General features: G+C 42.3%; 1 protein-coding gene across 1 annotated transcript in view; it reads left to right on the top strand.

Annotated features, from left to right (window-relative positions):
- Window positions 1-21,205, top strand: part of LOC107775071 (uncharacterized) — a 55,234-nt gene extending 34,029 nt beyond the window's left edge. The window contains exon 10 of the mRNA XM_075220033.1: window positions 21,123-21,205. Coding sequence (XP_075076134.1) covers window positions 21,123-21,205 — 83 coding nt within the window. The remainder of the gene's footprint in view (window positions 1-21,122) is intronic.
- The last annotated feature ends 527 nt before the right edge of the window (window positions 21,206-21,732 follow it).

The following is a 21,732-nucleotide window of genomic DNA, read 5'->3' as shown; positions in this document are numbered from 1 at the left end:
GCCGGCGGAAAAGAAGAACTGCTAATGGCATATTTTGGGGAAAGTCTAGTAGGGATAGCCTCGGAATGGTATATGGACCAGGAAATGTCTCGATGGCATATATGGGATGATCTCGCCAGAGATTTTGTGAAACAATTCCAGTATAACATCGACATTGCGCCAGACCGAAATTCGCTATCGAATTTGAAGAAGAAACCTTCAGAAAGCTTCAGAGAATATGCTATTAAGTGGCGTGAACAGGCGTCAAGAGTGAAGCCTCCCATGGATGAAGTGGAAATGGTCACTACCTTTCTCCAGGCTCAAGAGTCTGACTATTTCCAAAACATGATGTCAGTCATGGGTAAGCCATTCGCGGAAGCGATCAAGATTGGAGAGATGGTGGAAAATGGTCTGAAAACAGGTAGGATTCTGAGTTAAGAAGCCATAAGGGCGACCTCCCAGGCCGTCCAAAGCGGGTCCGGAGGAATGACAAGAGGGAAGAAGAAGGAAAAAACGACCATGGCAGCCTCGGAAGCAAGGGAGTATCGTCAGCCCAGGCCCCGTTTTCCGGAAAGAACCCCACAACACTACTACCCCCACTCAAATTTGGCATATGCTCATCAACCTTATATGGTCATGAATGCCCAGCCTTATGCCCATCCACCACAACAAGCCAACTGAGGCCTAGCTCCACCTCCCAGAAATCAGCCTCCTTACCGCAACCACTATAACCTACAACCCCCGCAGAATAACTTTCGCCCTCAGGAGCCACCTCGAAGGCGGACTTTCACGCACATCGGTGAACAATACTCTACTTTGTTCCCGAAGCTAGTCTAGTTGGGTTTCTTACAACCAATCCCTTAAACGAGGCAAAACCCAATGTCACCTTCTTACAAAGCTGGAGTCAGATGCGCCTATCATTCAGGGGCCGAGGGACACGATACAAATGAATGTTGGTCGTTGAAAAGAGTGGTCGAGAATTTGATAGAGCAAGGGAAAATAGTGCTAAGGGACGAAGAGATCCCGAATGTAACTAACAATCCATTACCTGCTCACAATAATGGGCCGCTGATCGGAATGATTTGTGAAGACAAAGAGTTCGACCCTGCTCTGAAAGCCATAATTTCCATTGTCGACACGGGAAAGAGGCCCGAAACAGACCAGAAACCGAAAAAGGGGGAGGAGGCCAAGGCTATAAAGAAAGAACCTGAAAAGAAGGTGGAGAAGAAAGTGGTACCGGAAGAGGATGGAGTTCTTTACATACCACGAGGTCAAGCTGAGAAGACGCAGAACTTCGCAATCAAAAAGACAAAACCTATGTACGTGCCGAAAGGGGCCTATGTGGTCCGGGGGACGATTCAACCACCTCGGCTGAATGAGCCAGTGGTTATCGGACGCGTGCCACAAAAGCCAATGACCAACCCGTCCACAGTGCCGTGGAATTATCAAAAGACTTTGGTAATGTACAAAGGCAAAGAGGTCATGGGAGAACTTCCAGAAAATACTTTCATTGGAAGGTATTCAAATACCCAAGAACTGAACGACGCCACACAAAGGCGCTTCCCGCCAAAGAAGCCCGTAAGTGTTGAAGAAGCGGAAGTGTTCTTCCAACAAATGAAAATGCCAGATTACGAAGTGATAGATCAACTACGCAAGTACCCCGAGCAAGTGTCCATGCTGTCATTGTTAATGAGGTCGACCGAGCATCGAAAGATCTTACTAAAGACCCTGAATGAAGCATATGTGCCAGTTGAAACCTTGGTAGAGCAATTAGAGCGGATGACAGAAAGATTCTTCGCCGTCAACCAAATCTCTTTCAGCAAGAACGATCTACCCCCGGAAGGAGCGGCACACAACAAGGCTTTGCATCTAACAGTTAAATGCGAAGACTATTATGTCAAGCGGGTAATGTTGGATGGGGGCTCAGGTGTTGACATTTGCCTGCTCTCCACGCTACAAAGAATGGAAATTGGGACCGGAAGAATCCGACCCAACAATGTCTGCGTAAGAGCTTTCGAAGGCATCAAGAGAGATACCATGGGGGAAATAGACCTGTTGTTGGTCATAGGACCAGTCGAGTTTGAAGTAACCTTCCAGGTGCTCGACATGGACACATCCTACAATTTCCTCCTCGGCAGACCTTGGATCCATGCGGCAGGAGCTGTGCCTTCCACTCTTCACCAGATGGTGAAGTTCGAGTACGAAGACCGAGAGATCGTGGTCCATGGGGAAGACGAGCATGCTATCTATCGGGACCCATCCATCCCATATCTTGAACCGAGAGAAGGGAGCGAACATACGGTCTATCAAGCTTTCGAGATTTTACTGGCAGAGCAGCACGAAGAGGGAATACCCTGCCCCCAGCCTTTCTTGTCCAACGCCTCGGTTATGGTGGCCAAAGAGATGATCTGGCACGGATTTAGGCCAGGGAAAGGGCTTGGACGAAACCTTCAGGGAATAACAGAACCCATTACCTTGCCAGTCACCAAGAAACCTTTTGGACTAGGTTTCAAACCTACTCCAGCAGACGAAGAGTGGGCAAAGAAAAGGAAAAATGAGGGTTGGAAGTTACCTCGACCACTGCCAGATTTATATGCAACTTTCATCAGGCCAAGGTACGCTGAAGAAGAAGATGATGAGGTCTTCACAGCTGAGGAGGTCGAGGAGATATGTGGGGCGATGAGAGAGATGCTCTACGAGGTCCACATGGTTCAACCAGGTGAAGGCACAAGCACTGCTGAGATGATGTACGTGGGGCCGAACGCCAAACTTCAAAACTGGGAGGCCACGCCATTCCCGACTAGACGGAAGTCCGGGTAGACCTGTCCTGCCACCTTTCCTGTGTCACAAGTTATCTCCAGGACATAACTTGAACGTTTTCTTTCTTTCAATTGTTGTTTTGAATTCCTAAGTTGTAAACAGTGTTGTCTTCCAACTTCCTAAAGATAAATAAAAAAAATCATCATCATTGCTTTCCCATTCTTTCTTTTGTTCTGATTTTTGTTATTTTTCCTTTTATCTTTCTTTTTAGTTATAATAATGTGGCTTTAAATATGAAATGCTTGCGGACTTCACGCCCAGATCACAATGAGTTATTTAACTGCGAATTAATGAACCCAGAACCAGAATATGATGCGGAAGAAGCTTTTAGGGAGATAAACCGAGAGTTGGAATATTTTGTGAATAAACCTAAGCCAAATTTGAATGACACCGAACCGGTTAATTTAGGAACTCCTGAAGAAATTTGGGAGACCAAGATAAGCATTCACACGGACAAGAAAATGCGAGAGGCGATAATTCAACTTCTTTTTGAATTTAAAGACGTGTTTGCTTGGTCATATGATGACATGCCGGGACTAGGTGTTGATCTAGTGGTTCATAAATTGCCGATTCATCCCGATTGTCCTCCAGTTCAACAAAAGCAACGAAAGTTCAAAACTGAGGTCAGTGACAAGATTAAAGAGGAGATCACCAAACAACTGAAAACGGGAGTGATTCGGGTAGTCCAATATACAACATGGTTGGCGAATGTGGTTCCAGTACCAAAAAAGGACGGGAAAACTCGGGTATGTGTAGATTACCGAGATCTGAACAGAGCAAGTCCTAAAGATAATTTCCCGCTGCCCAACATCCACATCCTCGTTGATAATTGCGCCAAACACGAGATACAGTCTTTCGTAGATTGTTACGCTGGGTATCATCAGGTATTGATGGATGAAGAGGACGCCGAGAAAACTGCCTTCACCACGCCTTGGGGCACCTACTCTTACCGGGTCATGCCATTTGGTTTGAAGAATGCTGGGGCTACTTACATGAGGGCTACGACTGCCATTTTTCATGACATGATGCATCAGGAAATAGAGGTGTACGTGGACGACGTGATAGTCAAGTCCAGGACGCAGGATAATCACATCCAAGACTTGAGGAAATTCTTCGAGAGATTAAGGAAGTATGACTTGAAGCTGAACCCAGCCAAATGTGCTTTCGGAGTTCCGTCAGGCAAACTTTTGGGCTTCATCGTAAGCAGGAGAGGTATCGAGCTAGATCCAACTAAGATAAAATCCATCAGAGATTTGCCTCCCCCGAGAACAAAGAAAGACGTGATGAGTCTGTTGGGCAGGTTGAACTACATCACTCGGTTTATTGCCCAGCTGACAAGCACGTGTGAGCCCATATTCAAGCTGTTAAGGAAAGATGCGGCGATTAAATGGACAACTGAGTGTCAAGAAGCCTTTGATAAAGTCAAAGAATACCTTTCGAATCCCCCAGTCTTGGTCCCTCCAGAACTAGAGAGGCCACTTTTCTTGTATCTAACAGTCTTGGAGAACTCTTTTGGTTGCGTCCTCAGGCAACACGACATAACCGGAAAGAAGGAGCAAGCAATCTACTACTTGAGCAAGAAATTCACCGGCTACGAGGCCAAATACACTCTGCTGGAAAGGACATGCTGCCCTCTCACGTGGGTTGCTCAAAAGCTGAGACATTATCTCCAAGCCCACACTACGTTCCTCATAAGCAGGTTGGATCCTTTGAAGTATATAATTCAGAAACCAATGCCTACTTGGAGACTGGCTAAATGGCAAATCTTGCTTACGGAATTCGACATAGTCTATGTCACTCGCATGGCAATGAAAGCCTAGGCGCTAGCAGATCATTTGGCCGAAAATCCGGTCGATGAGGAATACCAGCCATTGGATACCTACTTTCCAGATGAAGAAGTAAACACCGTAGAAGTGGTCTCGGAGGAAGCTCATGTTTGGAAGATGTTCTTTGATGGAGCCATGAACGCCAAGGGTGTAGGGATTGGGGCAATTTTGATCTCGCCTTCTGGTCAGCATTATCCCGCCATAGCTAGACTTCGTTTCTTTTGCACAAATAATACAGCTGAGTATGAAGCCTGCATCATGGGCATGCATATGGCAATCGATCAGGATGTCGAAGACTTACTGATTATGGGAGATTCTGACCTGATTATCCGGCAAGCCCAAGGCGAATGGGAAACTCGGGATGTCAAACTTATCCCTTACCGACAGCATGTGGAGGACCTCGGCAAGCGTTTTACATCAATAGAGTTCAGGTATATCCCGAGGTGTCACAATGAACTGGCAGACGCACTCGCTACTCTGGCTTCAATGCTACCCTACCCAGGCAACGCCCACGTCGATCCTTTGGAAATCCAAATCAAGGAAAGACACGGTTACTGCAATGTAATTGAGGCGGGATCAAATACACAGCCTTGGTACCATGACATCAAGAGGTTCTTGAAGACACAAGAATACCCCGAGCACGCTACTGGAGATCAAAAGAGGACCATTAGGCGACATGCAAGTGGTTTCTTTCTGAGCGGTGAATTGTTGTATAAGAGGACCCCGGACCTCAATCTTCTAAGATGTGTCGATATCGAGGAGGCAAGAAAGATCATGCACGAAGTACACGCATGTGTGTGCGGACCTCACATGAACGGGTATGTCTTAGCAAAGAAAATCCTTCGAGCAGGTTATTACTGGATGACCATGGAAAAGGATTGCTTTAGCTTCGTTCGGAAGTGTCATCAGTGTCAGGTGCACGGTGATTTGATTCATGCACCTCCCACGGAGCTGCATCCCATGTCTGCACCTTGGCCATTTGTCGCCTGGGGCATGGACGTCATTGGACCAATCGAACCAAAGGCTTCGAATGGACATAGGTTTATACTGGTTGCCATCGATTACTTCACAAAATGGGTAGAAGCTGTGTCACTCTCAAGTCGGTCACTAAAAAAGCCGTAGTGGATTTTGTACACTCAAATCTTATCTGTCGTTTCGGTATTCCTGCGACTATCATTACAGATAACGCAGCAAACTTGAACAGTCACTTGATGGGAGATGTATGCGAGCAATTCAAGATAACGCATAGGAATTCTACTCCTTATCGGCCGAAAGCCAATAGTGCTGTGGAAGCGGCGAACAAAAACATCAAGAAGATTTTGAGGAAAACGATCCAAAGTTCCCGACAGTGGCATGAGCAGTTACCATTTGCATTGTTGGGGTATCGCACTACGGTACGCACATCAGTAGGAGCGACTCCTTATCTTTTGGTTTATGGGACCGAGGCTGTAATACCGGCAGAGGTAGAAATTCCTTCGCTTCGAACCATTGTCGAAGCAGAAATCGAAGACAGCGAGTGGGTCAAGACTCGGTTAGAGCAATTGATTTTGATTGATGAAAAGCGAATGGCCGCGGTTTGTCACGGACAGTTGTACCAACGAAGAATGGCCCGTGCTTACAACAAGAAAGTCCGACCCAGGAATTTCGAAATAGGTCAGCTGGTACTGAGGCGTATTCTGCCGCATCATGAGGAAGCAAAAGGGAAGTTTGCTCCAAATTGGAAAGGCCCATACATCATAAGGAAGATATTGCTGAGAGGAGCATTGTATTTAGGTGATATCGAAGTAAATGACCCCGACACAGCAGTAAATGCGGATGCAGTCAAGAGATACTACGTCTGAATTATACTCCAGTAGTCTTGACGCATTCGAAATGACGAAGGTTTTATTCCCCACTACTCCCCAAACACTACCCAATTCTCTCTACAAACCTTTGAGCCGCTTAAAAAAAACATTGATTGAGGCCTGAACTACGTTTGACTTGATTCCGAAAGGATACGTGGGCAGCCTCTCACTGAGGTTCAGTCACACCAACAATAAAATCTCATTCACCCTGAAATTGAAACCGGGGCACGTCGAGCAGTTTAGAAGTTAGTATCATCTACCTCTCTTTACCAAGCACAAGCCTTCAGATCAATTACCAAAGATAGTGGGAAGCCAATAAGCGTCACAAATGGAGACCGACACACTCTGAATTGAGAGAGATAAAATGAGAGAGTCTCGTCGGTGAAAACCTTCGGGCACCGCGAGGCGACGGGAGTAGAGAAACCAAAATAAGAGAGCTTGTTTAGTTAAAAACTCACAAAGAGTGCTATCAAGCGATGATAGGAAGAGAAATGAGAGAGGTCAGCTAGCGAAAACCCGCAAAGGGCGCTATTGGTCGAAAAGAATGACTCCACCCCAAGGAGGTCTCGGCAAAGCTCCACCGGTTTGGAATCACAGATCCGTTCTGGTTCAGGGAAACGTAAGTCCATGGAAGGTCAGGCGTCCAGTCCAAAGAGCATGTCATGTCATTTAAAGCCAGCGTTATCTTCCTCAGATAAGTCTTTCTCGTCCCAAAAGGGACACTCCCTTCCTGAAATTTGTTTTTTCCCATTCTTTGTTTCTCTTCGAATCCCTTTTATGTTTTAACCCCAAGTTCAGGATACACCGGAAAGGGCAGGTGGCAGGTTTGTTTTCACAGAATTCCGTTTCATGAAGGAAAACGCCTCGTTTCGTTGGTACGTTTGTCCAAACTTGATGGATCATGATGTTTGATGGTGTTTGAAGTAAAGAGGAAAAAGAGAAATTCCCCCAACAAGTCCGCCTTCGGACGAATCCCCACAGAGTCTCCCCTTGTACAATCCCCCACAGAGTCTCCCCAATATATATACAAAAAAAAATCCCCGTTGGAATTTCCCCAGCACATCCCCAGCGAGTTCCTTTGAAAAACATTCCCCAACAAGCTTACCCCAACGAATCCTAGAAAGCCCGCTGCGAAACAATTACCCAGCATGCCCCATTGTACAAAGATCCACACAAAGAATACACTTTGTAAATATTCCCCCATAGGACTTCCTTTTGTACAAATCCCCACAGAATACCTCCAATAAAATCCCCGTTGAGAACCTCCAAGAAAAACGGGACACTAAAAAAAAGAGAAAAGAAAAAAAGAGCCTTACGAGGCAAATCATCACAGAATCTGGAAATACAAGCCTGAGCGGTCTAAAGGGTTTCGGCATGTGAATCAAATCAATGGCGGGACTTCGCAACAGAAATGAAGACGCAACAAAGCAACCGGGAACGATCAAGGTCACCAAACCGACCGTTATTTCCGAACTAACAATTGTTCTTTGTCTGAAAAGTTGAAACAGGTGTAATCCAAGACAACCATGCAAGAAGCAGGTGTCGCCCAAAGAAGAAGGTACATGGGTACAAGAAATATTTTGGCAATAAGGAATTCACTCGAAAGGTAAGTTTCCACGAAACTCCCTTTTATCTTCTACTAAAACAAGAAAATTCAAAAAAAAGAGGTCGCTTAGTATTCTCGAACTTTGTCCCCAGCCAATCAGCATTAGGGTTTTAAACCCTAAACTGAATTTTCCTTTTAATCAGCATTAGGGTTTTAAACCCTAAACTGAATTTTTCCTTTAGTCAGCATTAGGGTTTTAAACCCTAAACTGAACTTTTCCCATTCAGCCAGCATTAGGGTTTTAAACCCTAACCTGAGCTTTTCCATGCAGTCAGCATTAGGGTTTTAAACCCTAAACTGACCTTTTTCCATGCAATCAGCATTAGGGTTTTAAACCCTAAACTGAATTTTCCCTTTAGTCAGCATTAGGGTTTTAAACCCTAAACTGAACTTTTTCCATTCAGCCAGCATTAGGGTTTTAAACCCTAAACTGAGCTTTTCCATTTAGTCAGCATTAGGGTTTTAAACCCTAAACTGAACTTTTTCCATTCAGCCAGCATTAGGGTTTTAAACCCTAAACTGAGCTTTTTCATTTAGTCAGCATTAGGGTTTTAAACCCTAAACTGAACTTTTTTTCCTTTCAGCCAGCATTAGGGTTTTAAACCCTAGACTGAGCTTTTCCATGCAGTCAGCATTAGGGTTTTAAACCCTAAACTGAGCTTTTCCATGCAATCAGCATTAGGGTTTTAAACCCTAAACTGAATTTTCCCTTTAGTCAGCATTAGGGTTTTAAACCCTAAACTGAACTTTTTCCATTCAGCCAGCATTAGGGTTTTAAACCCTAAACTGAGCTTTTTCCTTTAGTCAGCAGTTGTTGTTCTCGAATTTTGTCCCCAGCCAGTAGCATTAGGGTTTTAAACCCTAAACTGAGCTTTTTCATGCATGTCAGCATTAGGGTTTTAAACCCTAAACTGAACTCTTTCCTTTAGTCAGCATTAGGGTTTTAAACCCTGAACTGAACTTTTTCCTTTAATCAGCCTTAGGGTTTTAAACCCTAAACTGAACTTTTTCCATTCAGCCAGCATTAGAGTTTTAAACCCTAAACTGAGCTTTTTTCCTTTCAGCCAGCATTAGGGTTTTAAACCCTAAACTGAACCTTTTTCCTTTCAGCCAGCATTAGGGTTTTAAACCCTAAACTGACCTTTTTCCATGCAGTCAGCATTAGGGTTTTAAACCCTAAACTAACCTTTTTCCATGCAATCAGCATTAGGGTTTTAAACCCTAAACTGAATTTTCCCTTTAGTCAGCATTAGGGTTTTAAACCCTAAACTGAACTTTTTCCATTCAGCCAGCATTAGGGTTTTAAACCCTAAACTGAGCTTTTTCATTTAGTCAGCATTAGGGTTTTAAACCCTAAACTGAACTCTTTCCATTCAGCCAGCATTAGGGTTTTAAACCCTAAACTGAGCTTTTTTCATGCATGTCAGCATTAGGGTTTTAAACCCTAAACTGAGCTTTTTCTTTAGTCAGCATTAGGGTTTTAAACCCTAAACTGAATTTTTCCTTCAATCAGCCTTAGGGTTTTAAACCCTGAACTGAACTTTTTCCTTTAATCAGCCTTAGGGTTTTAAGCCCTAAACTGAACTTTTTCCGTTCAGCCAGCATTAGGGTTTTAAACCCTAAACTGAGCTTTTTCCTTCCAGTTAGCATTAGAGTTTTAAACCCTAAACTGAATTCTTTCCTTTAGTCAGCATTAGGGTTTTAAACCCTGAACTGAACTTTTTCCTTTAATCAGCCTTAGGGTTTTAAACCCTAAACTGAACTTTTTCCATTCAGCCAGCATTAGGGTTTTAAACCCTAAACTGAGCTTTTTCTTTCCAGTCAGCATTAGGGCTTTAAACCCTAAACTGAACTTTTCCTTTCAGTCAGCATTAGGGCCCCAACCCTGAACTGAACTTTTCCCCAGTTGGTCAGTATTAGAGTTTTCAACTCTAGAAACTGAACTTCTCCCCAGCTATTCGTTATTAGGGCTCCAACCCTGAACTGAGCATTTTTATCTTCCTTCATCAATTTTATGAACTTTCTGGCGAATAATTCACGAAATTTTCCTAGTGAAACTGGGGCAGAAAATTTCGCTCGTTTGTTTGTTTTCTCCCGCAGGTCTAACCTCGAGCCACATGGATCGAAATGACCCACGAGATGAGTCTCAACTCAGAATCTAAAGAAGAAAAAGACAAAAAGAAGATGTCCCGAGATATCGGAGTAAATGGAAGGCGGATCGACTCCAACATTTGATTAAGGTCCTGAACTCTGTCAGTCACGTCTCACTGAGTATCCCAGAGTGAGCAAGCACCTACAACTCGCAAGTATCAAGATTCGGATCGAAGTCTCCAAGCAAAATCAGCTAAGACCCATGATCAAGTCGCAAAAGAATCATAGATAGGGATCTTGTAACTAGCAGTTGACATGCATATAAGTATTTAAGTTCAGTTTCAATTTCTCTTTGGTTGTAATAAGGCGGTCAGTAAAGCAGTGGTGACTACAGCAACAGCAGTAACAGCAAGCATTGCAGTCCCATGGTAGTCCCAGCTACCGAAACTTCCCGAACTACATTGACCTGAATCCTGTTGAGCCCGGGATATGTAGGAAATCTTTGAAGCAAGATTCGGTCAAAACTTTCAAAACATGCTTCACACGGAGTAGTCCATAGGCAAAAATCGCTTATATCCGCTCACTTTATATTTGCACGAAAACTCTTCGTGTTTCCGAACAAAGAGGGGCAGCTGTGAGCACGTGATTTTTGTTTCGCGCGACAATTGCTCCAAAAGAAATAAAAATAATAACAAATGGTCCTGCTATACAATTTTTGGATTTTTACATGGCACTTTGTTAATTATTTATGATTTTTGCCCATTATATTTTATTAAAACAAAATACAAAAATGTATGTGTCATGCGTAATTTGAACCGTAATCCGGTCATTAAATAGAAAATCATAAATAGGCATCTTTGTCCGTGATTTTTGTTTTGTTTGATTTTACCTGTTTTAAATATTTTAATATATGTGTGCAAATAATTGTATTAAGTGTTTATTTAATTTTTAATTTTGATTTACTTAAGTTTTGTTTTAAAATAAAAAAAAATAATAAAAGAGAGTGCAAAATTGGGTTTGGAAATCAGTTCGGGCTAATTTTTCATTTTTAATTCAGGCCCAAATGAACAACCCAACCCAAATTACCCGGTCTAGTCCAGTTCAGCCCCTAGCCATCCAAACGACACCGTTTAATCCAGTATGATCTGAGCCGTTGATCTTTGAAAGATCAACGGCCAAGATCTCTCACCCCGAACCCACTAACAGACCCGACCCGTCTCACCCAGACCGACCTCAACCTTTTACCCTTGAAACGACACCGTTCCCTGTTAGTCGAAGGATCCTGGCCCTTCATCATGTCTCATCCAACGGCCAGGATCCACCTATCCACTAACTATATAAACCTACAACCATACCCTGCCCCCCTATCCAATACCCCAGCCTTCGTCTTCACCAGACCCTTCCCCTTCAAACCCTAACCGCCCCCATCTCCCTTCACCAGAAACCCGGCGGCATGAACGCCGGTGACCTTCACCTTAACACCCTAGGACCACCTTGACACCCTGAACATGGATCCACCAACCGTTCAGCTCGAATCCCATCCCACCTTCTCGAATCTTCATTTGAAGATTCGAGTCAAAACTCGATCTACACCGATCTGCCCTAAATTCATACCAGACACTCCCCAGACCCCCCTCGTGACCAAACCATGCTTGGTTTGGTCCGAATCTGACTAGGGAAGCATGAATCCCGGATCTAATCTTTGGAACCTTAGGGTTCCTCGTCACTGGTCCGTATCTCGTTTAAACCAAGAGATTAAGGTCTAATGGACCTTAATCGAAGTGTTTCTCATCTGAGAAACACTTCGATTAAAGTCCGTTCAGCCTTAAGAAAGGTCTGTTCGAATCCAAGTTAAGGTTTTTTGATTTTTCGGGATTTAAGGTGAGTTTTGTTTTCTTTTCTTTATTCTGTTAGTCCATGTTTGTTTAAAAGGTTGTTCATGTTGTTGTGAAATTTGTGTTTCGAATTTTATCAACTGTGTCCTGTCCGCTTTGCCTAAACCTCGGTGCCTTGAGTCTTTCTTCTATTTGTTCTGATAATGTGTATGTATGTGTGTGTTGTGCAATTAGCTGATTTTCAAATTTGAACTGACTAACTGATTCCTCAAGTACATTTTTGCTTAGTCAGTACAATTCGAATCATGTGTCCTATACTGATTAAATGTCTAATTTTGGTTTCGATTGTATGTGTTATAACTAGTATAGTCGAGTCGACATATGTCGTCAATTAGTTTCAGTTGTCCGAACAATAACAAATCGACTTACTTCTGCTAAGCATTTGTTTGAATCAATTAGGAACTGAGTTTGTTTACTTATAGTTGTTAATTTGAATCAGAAATGCCAAAGGAATGCTTTGTTTAGTTACAGTTCTGAATTGGAGGGCATGTGCACTTGTGCACAACATGTGCATTTGTGCACCACAGGTGCATTTGTGCACAGCCTGGTTCCTGCATAAAGGGCTTTTTGATTTAAAAATAGTTTGACAGCATATGCTGTCAGATATATTCTGCTGCCCATTACCCTGCTTTAGTTTAAGAAGTATTAAACCTCATTTAAAAGAGTAAGTCTGCCAGGGAATGTGATGGGGGGGTTAATACTTAAATAGCTAAGTGGAAACTGAAAAGAGATAGCACATTGGAGGGGTGTGCTTTTGGTCTAACAGGCTGTTAAAGGGCTGATGTTAAGGCTTATAAAAGGGAAGGACTTCCATCATTTTTAAAAAAAAAGGGAAAAGAACCAGAGATTAGGGAGAGCAAAAGAGATACACATATATACATAGAAAAGATAAGAGAGAGAGACACATACATATTAACACACACAGACAGGCATTGATAAGGAGAGAGTGAATTGAGAGGGAACATTTTGAGAGTGAAGTTCTGAAAAACAGAAAACTGGAAAATAACTTTGTTCGATAACACAGACAGACAAAACTAGAAATTGCATCCTTCTCTGCTGTCTTGATTTCGCTGGTTTTGACCTGTTTGTTCAATACTGATTTCTTTTAAAGCCAATTGAGTTTGTTGGTTGTCTGTTGGTTTACTCTGGAACTTGGTCTAGTTGGGTTCTTGATTCTACTTGCTTCGCTTGTTGCTGCTGCTGCTATTCTGCTTTCTGCTGCTGCTGACCCTTCTGCTTCTGCTTCTTCTTTGCATTTCAGTATTCAGGTACACATTTCGAGTCCCATGTTGGTGTTAATTGTAACAGTTCGAAGCATGAAATGAAAGGAGTTTGAAGAAGTTTAAATGTCTGTTTGTAATGCTCATAGTATATTGACTTCTTTTGTATAAATTGATTAGTGCGTAATTCAGTAGCGAAAGATTAGTTAGTCAATACTTAACCAGGTTTTAGCCTCTTGCATCGTAGTTTTATAGTTGTTTGTTAGTACGAGATGTAATGGTACAATACATAGAATGCATGGATAACTGACATAAAATTTTCAACCGGATTCCTGTTTAACTATAATGACATGCATAGGATAGAATATTTCCACCTTACACAATGATGTTCTGTGTTACTTTAGTTCTTTTATCAGGACCCGCTAGGCAGTATATAGGAGCACGTTTGAATCCCCATTAGTAACAATGCCTAGTGTTCAATTCCCTTAATCTAGCTTAAATAAGTCTAGTTAAGTTCAATTCAAGAAATGTTTGGATACTAGTATAGCATTTGGTCAATCTCGTATGTTTCACAAGGTATGACGCCTCTTCACTTTGTAAATAATTAATCAGAAATTGGTAAGAATCCGGTTTGGGCCAAAGCATATAATTAAATTAGCATGTACCCTTTTCTTCTAGTCTTAGAGACAAATGCATTAGAAATGTAGCCACTTTAGGATATCCCTTCTAAAAAAAATAGAGACGAGCCTCGCCAAATAAAACGCAAAATTGCGGGGCCCTCAATAAATAACCATAATAAATTCTTAAAATTCGGAATAGGCCGTTTAGTGAATTTCATGGCCTTCTACAAAAATAATAACGCGCTAGACTCTTTAGGCGCGGCTTAATAATTTAACCTTCTCAAACACGGGTGCACATTGATGTGACCCAAATCCAAATCTCAATGGAGTCAAAATGTGTCGACGACCACGGGTGCATTGATTGTGACGTGGTTCGAGATGCATTTTCATGACGTTGCAATTCTATAAAAATAAATGATAATAATAAAAGCAGTTTAAACTTAATAAAAGCACGAAAGTCATAACATGTATTTAAATCAGATATTTAGCCATTATAACAATTTAAGCGACCGTGCTAGAACCACGGGATTCGAGGGTGCCTAACACCTTCCCTCGGGTCAACAGAATTCCTTACTTAGAATTTCTGGTTCGCAGACTTCATTTGGAAAAGTCGAAAATTTCCTCGATTTGGGATTCAAGATAAACCGGTGACTTGGGACACCAAAAGCCAAACCTTTCCCAAGTGGCGACTCTGAATTAAATAAATAATCCCATTTCGAATATTGTCACTTAAATTGGAAAAACTCCCCCCGCGCATTTTTTAACCCTTCGGGGCCGGGCGCGCAAAAAGGAGGTGTGACAACTAGGCATGACCAAATACGGTGAAAAATAAGATGACACATAGGAGTATGTAGACCCTGGATCAAATAGGGTTGAAGTATCTCTACTACAAACCAGAACAGTACATGTGATAACTACATCAGAAGCCTCAGCCTCAGGCTTGGTTGGGAGAGGATAACATCGGGGCTTGGCCCCACCACCCTGGACTACATCTTTGGGACGGCCTGCAACTAGCTGGCATCCACCTCTAGCTGCCTGACCTTCACCTCTAATACCTCTACCTCCACCTCTAGCACCTCTACCCCCACCCCTAGCTGGTGGAACGGACGGTGGAACACCTGGTGCCTGAACCACAGCATGAGAACCCTGCTATTGAGAACTCGGTGCTCGAGGGCAATATCTAGCAATGTGCCTCATGTCGCCACAAGTAAAACAAGCCCTCGGTTGCTGGGGTTGACGAACCTGAAAACTCTGAAGCGGTGGTGCACTGATCGGAGCTGGTGATGCATTGTAGGACTACTGATCAGAATACTACATATGAGAACCACGGCCACCTAAAGTACCGTGAGAAACCTAAAGTGCTGACTGAAAAGGCCTAGGAGGATGGCCTCTACCATACGAATCCATGTCTCCAGACAAGGCGCCACTGAATCTGTCTGAATGACGAGGCCTCTTGTCGGACCCCTGACCACCTCCCTGTGACAGAACCATCTCTACTCTCCTGGCCACACTGGCTGTCTCCTGAAAAGAAATCTCACTCCCTGTCTCCCTAGCCATCTGAAGTCAAATCGGCTGAATAAGTCCCTCAATTAACGTCCTCACCCTGTCTCTCTCTCTCTCGGTGGGAAGTATGATAAGAGCATGACGTGCCAAGTCGATGAATCTGGTCTCATACTGAGTAACGGTCATAGAACCCTGCTGGAGATGCTCAAACTACCTCTGATAGGCCTCTCTCTGAGTGATGGGGAGAAACTTCTCCAGAAATAGCTGAGTAAACTAATCCCAAGTCAAAGCTGGTGATCTGGTTGACCTAGCAAAACAATAATCTCTTCACCAAGTCTTGGCGGATCCAGACAAGCGGAAAGTAGCAAAGTTGACCCCATTAGTCTCCACTATCCCCATGTTCCTGAGAACCTCATGACAGCTGTCTAGATAATCCTGGGGATCCTCAGAAGATGCAACGCTAAAAGTAGTAGTGAATAGCTTGGTAAACCTCTCCAATCTCCACAAAGCATCGACAAACATAGATGTTCCATCACCAGTCTGGGCTACCACACCTGGCTGAACTGCTCTAACTGGCTGAGCTGCTGGAGTCTAAAACTGGAGAGCCATCTGCTCCGGAGTGCGAGTAGCAGGAATCTGGGCTCCTCCTCCAGCCTGAGGACGGCTGGTGCTACAGGGAGCAAGCCTACCTGGGTGACGCTCTCCATAAGGCCCACTAGACGGACCAGAGCATCCTGGAGTACTGGGGTAGCAATAAACCCCTCTAGGACTTGAGTTGGGCCCATTGGAACTGTCTAGGCCGGAACCTCATCATCAAAGTCCACCTGAGGCTCCGCCGCTGGTGCTGCTGCTCTAGGCTGAGCTCTGCCCCTACCTCTACCTCTAGCACGGCCTTGGCCTCGCCCTCTTCCCCTCATAGGAGCTGCTGCTGGGGGCTCGGGCTGCTGGTCAGTGGATGAGGAAGCGCGTGTTCTCGCCATCTGCGAAAGAACAGAGTAGAAATTCAATTAGCATCGAGAAACGAAACCGCACGACAGGAAGGAATAAATGTGAAGTTTTTCCTAACTCTGTAGCCTCTGAGGGATAAATACAGACGTATCCGTATCAATCCCTCAGACTCTACTAAGCTTGTTTGTGAACTATGAGACCCATGTAACCTAGAGCTATGATACCAACTTGTCACGACCCGGATCTCCTGCCCTCGGGAGTGGTGATGGCGCCTACTAAAGTGAGCTAAGTAAGTCGACTACTTGATCAATTTACCTTTTCCCAATTTTAATCCTTTAGCAATTATGAGCAACAATTTAAAGACAGCAGAATTTATGACAAACGGAAGAAAAATAATAAAACTACTGAGTATATCCACTATAACTGTTTAAACAAGACTGCCCAAAACTGGAGTCACAGCTTCACAGACAGTCTAGGAATACTACAAACAAGGTCTGAATGAAATACAAAAGTCTGTCTCTGAATAAATAAAAACAGCAAGAGAAAAGATAAGAGGAGATACCAAGGCCTGTGGACGCCTGCAGGACTACCTCGGGTCGCTTGTGTGGACTGAAGATAGCACCCTCACTGCAGTCCAAACGCTCCGGTATCAGTATCTGCACACAGTGCAGAGTGTAGTATCAGCAAAACCGACCCCATGTGCTGGTAGTGCCTAGCCTAACCTCGGCGAATTAGTGACGAGGCTAGGACCAGACTACCAAATAAACCTGTGTAGTTAAATCATATACAACGGTAATAGAAGCAGATAATTATAACTAAAGTTGGGCGGGGGAAACATGCTGCGGGGAGTAACAGGTAACAACAGAATGATAGTAGAGAAATATAAGGAATGCCATAAATCAATTACCAGCAAAGATAAGGAAATAGAAGAACAGGTACACATGTAACACCATTGCAGGCGTGCAACCCAATCCCATTTCATATGATACCGTTGCAGGCGTGCAACCCGCTCCCATTTCATATAGTACCGTTGCAGGCGTGCAACCCGCTCTCATTTCATATATTACTGTTGCAGGTGTGCAACCCGCTCCCATTTCATATATTACTGTTGCAGGTGTGCAACCCGCTCCCATTTCTTATATTACTGTTGCAGGCGTGCATTCCGCTCCCATTTCATATATTATCGTTGCAGGCGTGCAACCCGCTCCCATTTTAATTGTCAACACCAATCATAAAAGAATCTCGGCAAGGGAACAATAGCAATATACCAACGTCCCGGCAAGGGAACAATAATATCAAAACAAACATCCCGGCAAGTGAACAATAATATGACAATAACATTCCGGCAAAGGAACAATAATGATGATAACATCCCGGCAAGGGAACAATAATGATAATCCTCATATGAAGCACAATAAACCACAATGGAGTTATAACAAGTATAATACAAGACTCACGGGCATGCTTGACACCGACGTATAGATAATCGTCATCATGCCTATACGTCGTACTCCATAGTCAACATGTAGCAAATAAGACACGACTCCTAATCCCTCAATCTAAGGTTAAACCAAACACTTACCTCGAATTTTCACGACCAACTCAAGCTTCAAACACCTTTTCCTTTTGAATTTGGCTCCAAGTCAATTGTATCTAGACATAATCGACTTAATAACATCAGTAAATGCTAAACAATCCAATTCCAATGCTTAATTATAGATTTCTTATCATTCTTCCCAAAAAGTCAAAAATCGACCCGTAGGCCCGCATGGTCAAAACACGTGGTTCGGACTAAAACCCGATCACCCATTTACCCACGAGACCGAATATGTAATTAGTTCCAAAATCCGACCCCAAAACGAGGTCTAGATCCCAATTATACAAAAAGTCATAACTCTACCCAAATCCCTAATTTTCTACCCTTAAGAACATGATTTAGGCCTAGAAATCTAATGGGTGTTAATGAAAATTGAAGAAAATGAGTCTAAGATTATATACCTATGGATTTGTGGTGAAGTTCTCTTTCAAAAATCGCCCAATTTGGAGTTTGGAAGAACAAGTTATGAAATTTTGTTAAATCCCGTATGTTCTGTTACTGTTTAAAAATCATTGGGCAGGCCTTCATCGCGTTCACGATAGGCCTGTCGTGTTCGCGATGGGTCAGGCCCAATTAACCATCGCTTCACGATACAAGGCTCGTGTTCACGATACAAGGCTCGCGTTCGCGGAGCTTCAGCCCCTAGAGCCTTCGCGTTCGCGGCAGTGTAGATGCGTTCGCGTAGAGTAAAATCCTTCTCCCCATGCCCAGGCCCAAAAGCCATCATGTTCGCGATAGCAGGCCCGCGTTCACGAAGGAAAACACCCCCAAAGCTTCGCGTTCGCATCCTATGTCTCGCGTTCGCGTAGAAGGAAGTTTCCTTCAGCCTGACTTACATTTCGCGTTCGCGAGAGTCCTTCTGCGGACGCGAAGAACAACACACCAGAACACCAGAAACTGAAAACCTGCAAATTTTTTCCAAGTTTAAAACCTTCTGAAAGCTATCCGAAACTCACCCGAGCCCTCGGGGCTCCAAACCAAACATGCATACTAACTCAAAAACATCATATGAACTTATCTGTACGATCAAATCGCCAAAATAACCTCTTAAACAACGAATTTAGCATAGAAATCTAAGAAAAATCTCAAAACTTTCAAAGTATCAATTTTCACAACTACGAGTCTGAATCACCTCAAACGACTTCCGTTTCTTACCAAATTTCACATACTCATCTTAAATCACATATAAGACCTGTACTGAGCTCCAAAACCAAAATACGGACCCGATATCTTTAAGTTTTAAACACATTTCATTTTCAAAAACTCATAAATATTCCAGAAAATAATTTTCTTTAAAAATTCATTTCTCGGGCTTAGGACCTCGGAATTCCGTTTCGGGCATATGCCCAAGTTCCATATTTTTCCACAGACCCTCCGGGACTATCAAATCATGGGCCCGGGTCCTTTTGCCTAAAATATTGACCGAAGTCAACTTAAATTTATTTTAAGGTCAAAATTTATCATATTTCACATATTTTCACATATTGGCTTTCCGGCTATGCGCTCAGACTATGCACGCAAATCGAGGTAATGCATAAAGAGGTTTTTAATGCCTCGGAACACAGAATTTATTTTTAAACAAGTGATGACCTTTTGGGTCATCCCAAATTGTTTTCCCTTTTTCATTCACTTCATTTGGAATTGGGATAATCCAACTAGTTCTTTCGGGCTCATCAGACTCTTTACTTGGGCATTTGCATCCATACCCGCTTTTTGGGTCACGTTTTAACTTATGCCCGCTTTGCAAAAAAAAATTACAAACGTACTCACTTTTTCGCGTAACTTCAGCATACGGAGCTGAAGTAGCAAAGGCAATCACGCAAGACTTCAGCATTCTAGTAGACGGGCCTGAAGTAGCAAGTGTGCTGAACCAAGTATGCTGAAGTTTTTTTGTAATTGCTGAACTTAAGCATAGTAGCTGAAGTTTTGTTCTCTATTTGTTGAAGTTTTTGTTTGTAATTGATGAACTTACGCATAGTAGTTGAAGTTTTGTTCTCTATTTGCTGAAATTTTTGTTTGTAATTGCTGAACTTAAGCGTAGTAGCTGAAGTTTTGTTCTCTATTTGCAAAAAGTTTTTGTTTGTAATTGCACTAAATAAGCTGAAGTTTTTTTGTCCTGGATTCATTAGTTTTGTCATTAAGCTTTTTCAAAAACTTCAGCAGAAGATGTTGAAGTTATTTAGTTCATTTATAAAAACTTCAGCACTAAAGAAGCTGTAGTTTTTTTTGTCCTGAATAAGCTTTTTCAAAAACTTCAGCAGAAGATGCTGAAGTTATTTAGTTCATTTGTAAAAACTTTAGCACTAAAAGGTGAAGTTTTTTTGTCCTGGATTCATTAGTTTTGTCATAAAACTTTTTCAAAACTTCAGCAGAAGATGCTGAAGTTATTTAGTTCATTTGTAAAAACTTCAGCACAATATAAACTGAAGTTTTTGAAAAAGCTTTCTAACATACTACTTAAATAATCAGATTGTCAACAATATCTAAATCATAAATTTTGGAAAACAATAAACGTGAAAAGAACAGAATTATCATTGTCTACTAATTTACGTACGTGAAAATATTCACAAATTATTGTCTACTAACTTACGTAATTAATTATAATTTATTTTTAAATAATCTGATAAACATATTTATGGTAATCATCCCATGAACTAAAGTTTCATAGCAGCACCAACAGCAGAAGAAGAAGACGAAGGAGGAGAAAGAGGAGGAAAAAGGGGGTTGAAGTTGTTTAAAAAGTGGATACAAATTAAAGCTTTTTTAAAAAATGGGTATAGATTAAATGGGGGCGACCAAAAAAGGCGGCCCGTGTAATTTTTACTCTTTACTTCGAGCCACTGAAATGTTCTTCACTCTGTTACCTGTACATATTACCCTTCGGGGTAGGGGTAAGGTTTACGTACATATTACCCTCCCCAGACCCCACTTGTTCTGTTACCTGTAGAATTTTGTCTGAATTAGTTAATCAAATTGCTTGAATATACGTTTTCCTAAGACCAACTGGACTTTTAGTTCTTGGATTTTTATTTTCTGGTGCTAGTAATATCAATTTCTTGAAACTAGCATTGCAAAAAGAGCAAGTCCTTCGTGTTAATACCTTTTTTTTTTTTTTGGAGTGATCAATCTTCTTTGGTTCTGAAATGCGTGTTTTAATAAATTTCAACTGATAGCGCAACCTGGAATTGGGCATGAAATGACGCCATTGATGGTAAAAGACGCGAGTGACTGGTTCGACAGATTTCTTAAAGTATAATATACCAGTGCTTGAATCAACATTCTTGGATAGTTCCTATAATTATTTTGAAGGATAACTAATAAAGAATGCTATTGGTATTGTTAATCTTGGTCTTCCATTTCTCATATTACAAGTATGTTAGTCACTGAAATGTCCATTTCTCATATTACAAGAATGTTAATACCTTTATTTTTTTTTTTTGGAGTGATCAATCTTCTTTGGTTCTGAAATGCGTATTTTAATAAATTTCAACTGATAGTTCAACCTGGAATTGGGCATGAAATGACGCCATTGATGGTAAAAGACGCGAGTGACTGGTTCGACAGATTTTCTTAAAGTATAATATACCAGTGCTTGAATCAACATTCTTGGATAGTTCCTATAATTATTTTGAAGGATAACTAATAAACAATGCTATTGGTATTGTTAATCTTGGTCTACCATTTCTCATATTACAAGTATGTTAGTCACTGAAATGTCACTGGCGGGGAGGATAATATACTCCAGAATAGTGGTGAATTTAAGGAAAACAAGTGTCTACGAAC

This window comes from Nicotiana tabacum, chromosome 1 (genome assembly GCF_000715075.1).
Source record: "Nicotiana tabacum cultivar K326 chromosome 1, ASM71507v2, whole genome shotgun sequence".
Lineage (NCBI taxonomy): Eukaryota > Viridiplantae > Streptophyta > Magnoliopsida > Solanales > Solanaceae > Nicotiana > Nicotiana tabacum.
Note: the sequence above shows the minus strand (reverse complement) of the source record. Positions and strands in the feature narration are given on the sequence as shown.